The sequence below is a fragment of the Cucumis melo genome, chromosome 7 (genome assembly GCF_025177605.1).
Source record: "Cucumis melo cultivar AY chromosome 7, USDA_Cmelo_AY_1.0, whole genome shotgun sequence".
Taxonomy (NCBI): domain Eukaryota; kingdom Viridiplantae; phylum Streptophyta; class Magnoliopsida; order Cucurbitales; family Cucurbitaceae; genus Cucumis; species Cucumis melo.
The window spans coordinates 14035099-14047618 of record NC_066863.1 but is presented as its reverse complement, the minus strand read 5'-3'; the positions used below and the strand labels follow the sequence as shown (position 1 = coordinate 14047618).

Here is a 12520-nt window from a genome sequence, read left to right as displayed (position 1 = left end):
TTGTATAGTCTAAGTGAGAGTGACCCAAACAACCATGATCTCACCCTAAGATGTTGTTTATACAATTTTAGTTTTAGGGTTTCTACCTGTTTGATATGCAATGATCAAGAAATTAGGTTATTCTTAAGTGGTAATGACTTTGAGGATCTTCAAGCATTAAATGTCAAAACACTCAAGTTGAGGTCCTTAAGCTTTGCTTAATCGCCTAACATTTGTTCTTAAACTTAAACAAAAACTTAAGGCAATAAACAACTTACACAAAGAAATAACCAGTTCTTAAACTTTTATTACTTAGGTCTTACGTTTACAACACTTAGCAAAATTACATAAACAACACTTAAACTTAAACTAAAAGCCTTGACAACTTCTTCTCGCATAGCAAGCCCCTCACCCGTTCCTTACTTTTGTCTTAATGCCTGGTAACTCAGGGAGTAAAACTTGAAAACATAAGTCAAAAGAGTTAGTGAGGTTTTAAGAAAACTTTTTTACGAAATACCTTTCATAAACATCATTATTCATATCAAATTGATTAAAACACATTCTTTTCACATAACAATTAAAACGCACAAACATGCATTTCACATAACCACACATTAGTCAACAATCATTCTTTTTGCCAAGAATCTGACTCATTCTCTATGCAAAGGCTTATCATCTCACGTTTAGACTACTGAGATGGTCTTCTCATCACCAACATCTGAGAATATCCTAATCCATTTCTTGTTGCTAAGGCCGAAGCGCAATACACATCTTTTATGCATTGTCCCGCCTCATTTCACCATGCACGCTTTTTGTATATGACTGCCATTACTCTTTATGTGCACATATCAGTTACCTCATTGATAGGAAGAAGACTAATGGTTTGAACACCATTTCACAATCATTGAAATCACATAAAACATGTTTTAAACTTAACATAAGCTTTTGATTTGAAATACCCTTTGAAATGGTCGTATATCAAACATCATTTTAAATCAATAAGAACTTAAAAGAAAACCTTTAAACATAAACAAATCATTTTAAGAAAACACTCACAAACTTGGAAACCTAGACTCCAAATGCTTCTCTTCTTCCTCTTCTCGCTTAGTTACTTCAGCAGCACTTTAACACTTAATTTTCTCTTTAGAATTTTAGAGTAACAATACTCAATCCCAAATTAGCTTAGTCATCTTTAAACTCTTATCAATTTGCTAGCTCCTACTCTTAGTGGTACACGTGTGAATCTTATGTTTAACTTAAACATGCTTAGCTTAAACTCCTACACGTGGCCTATTAAGTAAACTTAGGAAAATTTTTGAAAAATTTCCTTACTTCTTCTCACCTAGTCCGTCAACTCGCGAAGAACCTTAATTGCAGACTAACACTTAACCTTCAAAAGTCTTGTCGCATAACCCTTCTCCCAAACTAACTCACTTGCCAACTTCTTATCATGTAGTCTTGCTTCAATGCCAAATATTAACTTCTCTCCTCATTCTTTCATAAAAAACACCTACTTTTCATATTTAACCAAAATTTTAACCTCTTAATTTAGGTATAGGTCTCATAGGTTGTATCAATTTAAACTTTAAACTAATAGATGTATCAATTTAAATCTTAGTCTTTTATGAATATAACAATTTAAACCTTAAACTTTCGTAAATGCATTGATTTAAACCCCAAATTTTTATACATGTATCCATTTAAACTTTTAACTTTCATGGGCATGTCCAAGTAAAATATAATTGAGGTTTTAAATTGATAAATGTATATAAGTTCAAGTGTAAATTGATACACTTAAAGTTTTGGGTATAAATTGATATAATTATTAGGTTGAAGTTAGATTGATACAAGCCATAAAGTTTAAGATTTAAGTTGATATAATTTTTAGATTAAGATTTAAATAGATAGGAATGAAAAGTTGATGAATATAAATTGAAATTGGAGTATAAAATTTTGTAGAATGATATTAAATGAGATGGATATTTTTGTCGACATCAAATGCAGAAGAAAAGGGAAAAAAATCCAAAAAGAAGGGTAATGGGAACCACTCATAGAAATGGATGCACGATGGTGAGAATGTAATTGCAAGCATGTGATAAAATCTCATACATTACTTTACATGGAATCGCTCACTTTTCAGTTTCAACTCTCGGCTTCTTTTTAATATCTCAATCTCCTGATCTACTTTTTCTTCTTTTCTTCTATATATCTTTGGGCGACACCGGAACGCAACACTCTCAACAACAGACAACAGAACAAACTGAAACCAAACGCACTCTACGCCAACTCTCAAATACTCATACATTCAATCTGCTCCTGCGATCTGCTGAGACTGAAATCCATGGCCGCCACCTCCCAATTCACCCTTGCTTTAAATCCACCAGACTCCTTTTCGCACTCCAATTCCTTTCCTTCTCTTATTGGGCTCAGTAGCAGGTATCGCCAATCCAAGTTGCTGCTCCTTCCCACCTCTTCCTGGCGATCGCCAAAGCGGACATTTCTCGTTAAGAATGTGTCCGGTGAGCCCATGCTCAAGGATCCGGTTGCTGATCAAGGTACTTTGTTCCTCTCTTCTTTCATTGCTTCATTTCATTTCGGTTCTTTGTTCGTGCTTTCTGTGGATTTTGCCTTCATTGCATGATCTGATGTTTTTTTTCCTTCCTTTCTGAAATTATTGATCGCCGAGGTTTTTTCCCCTCAATTTTCCCTTTCTGTGCTTTCACTACTTATGCTGGAAAGTTGCATGATTGCCATTCTCAGTGCAAAGGTGGACGTTGAATTATATATATTAATTTCTCTAGGATTCAGGATATAATGTACTTATTTACAGTTCTGATGCGATTGGAATGAAACTTTCGGAATTGAGATGCTCTTTTCATGGCGGATTCTCTCTATTTTCTTTTCTTTTTCTAATAATTTTTTTTAATGGGATCTTGTGGCATTGAGCATTCGGCAAAAGTTTTAAAATCATTTAATTTAAAAATCTGTCATATACTACAGGAAATATTATAGGCTTTTGTTTTCGTGCAGAATCTCCAACGGCTGCAACTGCTTTTGCTCCGGACGCCTCATCTATTGCCTCAAGTATTAAGTACCATGCAGAGTTTACTCCTTTATTTTCTCCCGATCGGTTTGATCTTCCTAAGGCCTTCTTTGCTACTGCACAAAGTGTTCGAGATGCTCTTATCATTAATTGGAATGAAACATTTGAACTTTACGAAAGGTTGAACGTCAAGCAGGCATATTATTTATCCATGGAATTTCTGCAGGTTACTGATTTAGCATTATGGACTATTTATCTCTTCTTCCTAGAGTTGGTGGTTCTCAGAGTTGTTTACTCCCCCTTTCTTCCTTCTAGGGTAGGGCACTGTTGAATGCAATTGGCAATTTGGAGCTCACTGGTCCATATGCAGAGGCATTGAGCAAGCTTGGATATGAATTAGAAAATGTTGCTTCCCAGGTAAGGCTATTCGATAAGATTTGCTTTCAGTTAACGTGCTCCTTCGGTGGAAAGGAATATATGAATATTTTCAAGATGTTCGTAATGTTTGATAGAATGAAGGCGTTTGTTAGTTCCTGACTTTACATTAAGTTAGTCCTCTCCTCACCCTTCTTCTGTTAGAGGATTTTTTTCCCATCATTTCTTTCTCGTGGAATTCTATTTCTGGTTTATTTTTTTCACTAAAGAAGGGCCACGATAGAAACAAAGTTAGTTATTTTATATTGATAACAGGAACCAGATGCTGCCCTTGGAAATGGGGGCCTTGGGCGGCTCGCCTCCTGCTTTTTGGATTCCTTGGCAACGCTAAATTACCCGGCATGGGGTTATGGACTAAGGTACAAGTATGGCTTATTCAAACAGAAAATCACTAAAGATGGTCAGGAGGAGGTTGCTGAAAATTGGCTCGAGGTATTTCAGTTTCACTTTTGCAATTATTAGTACAATTTGATTTCCTGTGCTGGCTTTAATGTATCTTACTTTCTTATTCTTATCTTCCTTTCAGATTGGTAACCCTTGGGAAATTGTGAGAAACGATATTAAATATCATATAAAGTTCTATGGAAAGGTTGTTACTGGATCAGATGGGAAAAAGAACTGGACTGGTGGGGAGGATATAGAGGCTGTAGCATATGACGTTCCAATTCCAGGATATAAAACAAAAAATACAATCAACCTGCGACTTTGGTCCACTAAAGCTCCAACCGAAGATTTTGATTTAGCTGCTTTCAATGCTGGAGAGCACAGTAGAGCATCAGAGGCTTTAGCAAGTGCTGAAAAGGTTCAAATGCTCCTTGGTTACACAAATTTTCTCTGATGACCTTCTCTGTTTTTGTGAACTTGGCAAATTATATGTTTTTTTTTTTCAAACTAAAACTTGACTTGAACTTTGCAGAACTCTATCATTCAAGAGACAATCTTTGTATTGACTAAATAGATTCAGGATCTTTGGTGGTCTTCTTTTCTTCATGTTTCTTGGATATGATACTTTCCTTGAAAAAAAGGGGGTTTTCCCTGTACTTATATTCTGGCCATTTCTTTTTATCCTGAACCTAGAGCCTAGAGCCTGCTCCAAACCTTCTACTGCTTAATAAAAAATTTGAAAAAACCTTCTGCTTATATTCTGGAGCAAAAATTTCAGGAATCATAATAATGGTTTGCCTTATTTACTTCAGATTTGCCATGTGCTCTACCCTGGTGATGATTCAATTGAAGGAAAGATTCTTCGACTGAAGCAACAGTATACTTTATGTTCAGCATCTCTCCAGGATATAGTTGAACGCTTTGTGAGAAGATCTGGTGCAAACATAAAATGGGAAGAATTTCCTGAGAAAGTTGCTGTGCAGATGAATGACACTCACCCAACTCTATGCATTCCCGAGCTCATGAGAATCTTATTGGATTTGAAGGGTTTAAGCTGGGAGGAAGCCTGGAATATTACTCAAAGGTACATGCTTGTGAATATGTTAATGATGGTTGATTTACATAAGGCTAATATGTTTCAGGAAATAGCTGAGGATTATCTACCATTTGATAACAAAGGGGCGAGCCTTGTGGTTTACTTATTATTTCATATTAAACAATTTTGCCTTATTATTCTTTTATGGAGTCCTGTAGCTTCTAAGTGTTTGAGCTCGATGTATTTAGTTGTTTATTTCATATGTTTCTCTCAGATACAAAAGCTTGATAAATAGAAAAGAAAAAAATATATGTAAAAAGTTGATAGAAACACGAAGTCTCACTGCCCTACTGTATTACTTCTTGGTAGTTGCTTGCAACGATCATAATGCATGTTGAGTTAATTCTTAAGACTAACTTACTTTTGTTCCATCTTCTGTTGTTTAGGACTGTGGCTTACACAAATCATACTGTTCTACCTGAGGCATTGGAGAAATGGAATTATGAACTCATGCAGAGATTGCTTCCCCGACATGTTGAGATCATAGAACTGATTGATGAAGAGGTATCACTATGTAACATCCTATTGAGAATTCCACTGCATTGCCACTTAAGTCTAATTTATTCTTATTCCCTTCTTTATTGTTTTCAGCTTATTCGAACTATTATTTCAGAATATGGTACGGCAGATCTTAAGCTGTTACGTGAAAAGCTGAACGAGTTGAGAATTTTAGAAAATGTTGATCTGCCAGCTGCCTATTCCGATTTATTTATTGAACCTGAAGAAAGCTCAACCATTGCATCGACTGAAGTACTTAAAAGTTCCAAAGAAGCTGATTCTGTTGATAAAGAAAACTTATCAAAATTAGCCAAGTTTGTTGATAAAGATGAATTTGTTGAGGATGATGAGGTGGAATGCAAAGACATTCAGGATAAGAAAGTGGAACCTACCTCACCACCACTGCCACCGCCGAAGATGGTTCGAATGGCTAATCTATGTGTTGTAGGTGGTCATGCAGTTAACGGGGTTGCAGAGATACACAGTGAAATAGTAAAGGACGAAGTGTTTAATTCATTTTATAAGGTATGGACTTCAATAGATACTAAAACCTGCTTGAGGTTTAAATTTGTGACGAAAAAGTATTTGTACTCATTTCTTGTATCCAATATTCTATTTTGGCAGTTATGGCCAGAAAAGTTTCAAAACAAAACCAATGGAGTGACACCCAGAAGATGGATTCTTTTCTGCAATCCTGATTTAAGCAAACTTATAACAAACTGGATTGGCTCAGAGGACTGGGTCCTTAACACTGAAAAGCTGGGTGGATTGAAAAAGGTAATGTACCTTTTAGGTTATTGATCTTGTTATACTTGGTTACTGGTGTGTACATATTCTTTGTATAACAAACTGGTTTTCTCGGTATGTCTGACCCAGCATGATTCTCTCTCTCTCTTTCACACACAGTTTGCAGATAATGAGGATCTTCAAAATCAGTGGAGGATAGCAAAAAGGAACAATAAGTTGAAAGCTGTGTCATTTCTAAAAGAAAAAACTGGGTATACTGTCAGTCCCGATGCGATGTTTGATATCCAGGTTATTTGCTTTGATGCCCCATCTAGCAAGTTGCTACGCTTAGAAATTTATCAGTGTCGTTTGATTTATTGATTTATCCTCTGCTATCTGTGTTCTTTCATTGTCCGACATTGTATCAAATTGTGTTCCATCTAATCATACCTTTTTGTTATTGTATGATTAGTTGCTTATCCTATTTTTCCTCCACCTATTTCAGGTGAAGCGCATTCATGAATACAAGAGACAGCTATTGAATATATTCGGAATTGTTTACCGCTACAAGAAGATGAAAGAAATGAGCGCAAAAGAAAGGAAAGAAACGTATATTCCACGAGTTTGTATCTTCGGAGGGAAAGCATTTGCCACTTATGTGCAAGCCAAGAGGATCGTGAAGTTTATTACAGATGTGGGGGCTACAGTAAATCATGATCCTGAAATTGGTGACTTGTTGAAGGTACGATCGTGCACATAAATAGTTGTTATAAATTTAGCATACTGCTTTCTACAATCACTAAGATTTGGGTTTCATGTATACCATGTCTTTTTGTTGGTTTTCATCCCTAATAAAAATACATGGCATAGACCATAATCTGGGAATACAGGTAGTTTCTGCAGTCAAAAAACTGGACTTTATTTGTATGAGTCGCATCTAGGTTTATAATAGTAACCTTGTTTTACTTTAACTCCGGTGGTAAAGTAATTCATATTGGATTCGACCTTAATACATCAATCAGAGAAGTGTCTATTATTTTCATGACGTCTCTTGCACAGTTCATGGCATCTAATTGGACTGCCGAATACAACTCCATTTTTTTCTTCTTTTTCTTTAAATAGTGGAGGGCTTTTATGTAACTACATTTTCTTTTTGGGAGAAGTAACAACATTTTCCTTCGTCCTTTAGTCTGTTCTGGCCCATTTGGTGCCTCATTGAAAGTTCTGACTAGTTTCGTATTACAAAGCATAGGACATCTCATAACTGTCATGCCTGCTTTCGCCAGGTAATTTTTGTTCCCGATTACAATGTCAGTGTTGCTGAACTACTTATCCCTGCAAGCGAGTTGTCACAGCATATCAGGTAATATACTATTTCATTGTTGCTCATTTTTCTTTACTATGTAGGTAGAGTAGAATGCGTATCAGTATGTTTGTATAGGGAACTTAGACCATTAGTTGTTGGACATTGGTGATGGAAAAGAGGAATCCTGCCCTAACTTCTTTTGACCCCTAGCTTCGTCAAACTGTTGTTCTCAATATAAACTAATATACAAGGCAATGATATTTCCAGATTATTTGGTTTCAATATTAGAGATGCTTTTCTTCCCAACTGATTGCTAATTCTTGGTTAATTAATTAAGGTACAAGTGGTAGCAGGATGCTGAAATATAACATGACCAACAAAGTGCATCCATAATTTACGATGGAAATTGGCCTATAGATATATTTAGAGTGGTTTTGTAGAGAGTATTCAACTATTTTTGTATATTTTGGGGGGGGGGGGGGACAGAACGGACAACATTACATCAATATTTAAAGTTTGTAGGTTAGTGCGCCTCATTTTAATGATGAAAATGAATGCTGAATCATTGTGTTTGAGAAATTATAATTCTGTTCATCCTTCGTTTTCTCTCTCTAGTACCGCTGGAATGGAAGCCAGTGGAACAAGTAATATGAAGTTTGCAATGAATGGGTGCATCCTGATTGGGACTTTGGATGGAGCGAATGTTGAAATAAGGCAAGAAGTGGGAGCTGATAACTTTTTCTTGTTCGGTGCTGAAGCCCACGAGATTGCTGGGCTTAGGAAAGAAAGAGCCGAGGGAAAGGTATGCTTATGCTTTTGACTCGAGGAATAAGTGTGGTAACAATGGAAAATCAAGTGTATCGTTTTTTCATCTCCGTTTTCTGTGCAAACTATATCAAAGAAAAATATAAGAAGAGTCAAGACAGTGAATTACAATTTTTACATGAACATATATCTTGCTTTGCTATACTAAGATTGGTGTGTCACTGTAGTTTATTCCGGACCCACGCTTTGAAGAAGTGAAAGAATATGTTCGAAGTGGTGTTTTTGGGTCTTATGATTACGAAGAACTGATAGGATCATTGGAGGGAAATGAAGGTTTTGGTCGTGCGGATTATTTCCTTGTGGGAAAGGACTTCCCCAGTTATATCGAATGTCAAAAGAAGGTCGACGAGGCCTACCGGGATCAAAAGGTATGAGATCTATAATTTTTTGGAGTCGCTACTAAAATAAAAATAACAGGTTAAATTACAAGTTTGATTTGAACTTTGAGAGTCTTGTCTAATTAATTCCGTTAAGTTACTGAAATTAAAATTAAAACGTGTGTTCGACACAAGTTTGTTCAAACAAAATGTGATTGAAATGAAAGGTGTACTTAGTTTGTGATTCGCAAAACTTGTTTGTTTGGTTCAGAGATGGACGAGGATGTCAATACTGAACACGGCAGGATCATACAAGTTCAGCAGTGACAGAACCATTCACGAATATGCCAAAGATATATGGAGCATTAAGCCTGTCGAGTTACCATAAAATGACATGTGTGTTTTCTCAAATAAAAAATCCCAGAATTCAAATTTGGGTTTTGAAGAAGAAGCGTTTGGGTAGCATTGTAGAGAATGTTTAAGTGGTCAGGAATAATATGTAGTTATTGTCAGTAGAATGTATTGCAATTTAGTCCTATCCATTTCAGATACATTTAAGTGAACTTAGTAATCAGGATTTTCTCAGTTTATCAAAAGACCCTGAGATAATTACCGTTTATAATAAAATCTCTTTTGTTGATGTTAATGCAATTGAACTCAATTTAATTAGGTGGATTAATGAAGGAATGTTCTATGTAATGAAACGTGATACAGAGGTTAAGTAGTTCATGGGGCGATATAAAAAGCAACTGAAATTTAATAATTGAGATGAGCATCCTCTTGGTGCCTTGTTGCCATACATGCTCATCTTTTCAAGATGCAAATACTTGAAATTACCACAAGTTTTATGTCTAACTATTTGATCGCATTATTTATAGTCCATTCTATATTAAGGTGGGTAACCTTTCAGTGCTTATCGCCACACGCACTTGCATTTCTGATATGTATTTTAAGGAGAAATTCAGTAAAGTGATTGCATTACTACAACCCCTTTACTGCCTGTTTAGTGAGGTCTCAATTATTATTCTCTCGAATAATGCCCAATGCTTCATTCCTTCTCTCAAATGGAATGATGCATTGAATGCAGTGCTTGCCTCTTGTTTACAATATATGTATGAAGTGTTATGAGCTATCATGAATATGAAATTTTGGTTCTAAGTATGTGACTAAACTAGGTGAGTAAGTTGGGGTTATGTGATAAAAGGGGCTGGCACATACTTATGCGTTGCTAATTATGCCTAATGATATGTTAATTGCATACAAGTTTTCCTCTCTCTTGTCAAAGTGTAAGCCAAAAGAGAGGTTTTTCCAATAAGTCAGGGTCGAACACAAGTAATCTTTGTTACTTAAGGTTATAACATATGGTCTTCATGCGATATTTATATAGTATAATTATATCCACAATATTATCTAATTCAAATATGACTATATTATGTGCATGGAGAAACAAGATGGAAGCGAATGTAGTGATAATGCGTGATATAAACTCAGTTAAGCCTAAAAGATGTAAATGAAGGAATGTCTATGTAATCAGATGCAATACAAGGTTAATTAGTTGAATGAGGCGAAACAAATCATTTGTTAACTTCAAATTTAAGGCAAGCCTCCTTTCGGTGCCGTTTGTACTTGCTTGTCTTTCGAGATGCAAATACTCAAAGTTAACAGACAGTTTGTATCTAATCTATTTGATATTATTATTTACAACTCACCATATTGTTGGAAAATGGTCTAGGGCTAGACGAAGCAAAATTAACAAAAAAAAAAAAAAAATCTTCAACCCTTAGAACGTAAATAAACTGTTCAAAAACAATTAAATTACGAATAAACATACCTTTATGCTAACGTGAGTAACGCTCCAAGTTCGAATACCTCTATATTGATGAGGATGATCCTCTAAAATCGTATCACCAAAACACTTCGAAATCACTAGCGTTCTTTGACAGTAATCCACACACGAATTGAGAATTTGACTCCTCGAATTCAGGTATACTAAAACCTCACAGAGTAGGAATTTTGACTCTCCAAATTATGTCTTTGTGAAAAACGAATTTTTAGCTTTCATTATGTGTCTAAAATAAGATGCCTATGGTCTTATTTATAGACTTCTTAGGATTTCCTAATAACTTAAGGATTCATAATAACTTAGGGATTATTAATAAGCTAGGGATTCCTAATAACTTAGTGATTCCTAATAAGCTCCCAATTCTCCAATTGGGCTTATTAATTATCTAACCCAAAGATAAATTCAATTCAGTTTTTTTCGTGTGCGACCCGTTAGGTTAATTTAATATGGCAATGGGCCCATTACTCATTTTATGACCTATAAGTCATAATTGGTCTATAACAAGACATTATGGCTACCCATATTAAATTAAGTCAGTGATCCAACATAACCTAATATAATTATTGCTTTAATCATTTTATCACACGATATCTATAATTTAATTTAAAGTATGGACAAAGTCACCTTATTTAATTCAATTAATTTCTAGCTCGATCAATAAGCATACTGAAATAATAAATGACATAAATACCCTTAGTAACTCATTTATAGGACGACCATGCATTTCCACAATCACGCTTAATCAAAGGGTCTAAAGATATGTCTCCATAACAAGAGGGATAAATTCCATCTTGATTAATCATTGTCCACTGCATAATTCATAATGTATTCGAGTACAACCTTACTAATTATCCAGTTAAAGATGATTTTATTAGAATATATTAGTTCTTATGTTTAACACTATGATAATCTTAGGTCTAAGGATCAAAATAATCAATTATTTGAGATTATTCCCGATATGTATGTTAAGGAAGATTTAAGTGACAAGATTGTATTTCTACATTCTCTTCACTGCTTGTTTAGTAAAATTCAGGTCATTACTCTCTCGAGTGGAAACATTTAATACCTCATTCTTTCTCTCAAATAGAATGATGTATCGATTACAACACTTAACTGAAAAAGGTAAATAATACAAACATCCAAATTCTCTAATACTAATTATGTCTTGTATTATATCATGCTACAAAGGATTAATGCTATGGAAAGAGAGAAATGAGAGAGTGAAAGTGGTAGTAAATTGCATTTATAATTAAAACTTTAAGTCTTTCGGCCGCTGATTTCATATTACAAATACAAAAGAAGAAGAAAATACAAGTGTGTTTGGCAAAACTTGACTCAATTTTATATGTTTAATTTCTTTACCCTAGCATGTATATATTCACTTTCCTTATATCTTTATGCAGATTATGAAACTAGGCTCCATTACAAACCCGACACAACAAAAATCTCCTTAAACGGAGTTCGAACAAAGAAAAATGGACAATTTGAAGATCAAGGGTAAAATTGTAAATAATTAGAAAAATTCATAAATTCATCCCTCACATCCTGCTTAACAATCTTTGTGGATTGCGTGCGTGTGCATTGCATATTTCCAAATAGTAAACATGTAGTACAAGCTTTCCTTTTGCTTTCCCAAATGTAAGCGAAACGATAGGTTTCCTTGAAAGTCCAGGGTCAAACACAGGGAATTTATATCAAATCTTAGTTATAAAGCTCACTTCTTCATCTAGGCAATATAAAGTATCTATCTATATAGTATAAAGTAAAGTATGTCTAAGTACTAATTCTACTATCTACACTAGAGATTCTGTAAAGGTGGTAATAATGGTGAGAAGATGGGGAATGAGCTAACTTGTATTAAGAAAGAGTGAAGGAATGTCTCCGCATTGCTAGGCGATTAAGCCATACGGCCACCTTGATGTGATAGAGATCAATCAACTAGCTTCTGATTAAGGTGAGCACTTTTTAGTAACTTAAACGCCACACTTGCTTGACTCTCGAGATGCAAATGATAAAGCTTGGTCAAGCGTATCTATCTAAAAGTGTTTGCTTATAAGACCTGTATTAC

The 12520-nt window shown here is 35.0% G+C and overlaps 1 protein-coding gene across 1 annotated transcript; it reads left to right on the top strand.

The window, feature by feature from the left end:
* The first annotated feature begins 2101 nt into the window (after positions 1 to 2101).
* Positions 2102 to 9255, top strand: LOC103495729 (alpha-1,4 glucan phosphorylase L-1 isozyme, chloroplastic/amyloplastic-like). The gene is made up of 15 exons (XM_008457368.3): positions 2102 to 2534; positions 3010 to 3248; positions 3338 to 3439; positions 3713 to 3889; positions 3984 to 4259; positions 4654 to 4925; positions 5324 to 5441; positions 5529 to 5960; positions 6060 to 6212; positions 6342 to 6470; positions 6667 to 6903; positions 7448 to 7524; positions 8083 to 8269; positions 8460 to 8660; positions 8881 to 9255. Exons 1-15 carry the CDS (start codon positions 2321 to 2323, stop codon positions 8995 to 8997), a joined length of 2931 nt encoding a protein of 976 aa, XP_008455590.2. The 5' UTR covers positions 2102 to 2320; the 3' UTR covers positions 8998 to 9255.
* Positions 9256 to 12520: the final 3265 nt, after the last annotated feature.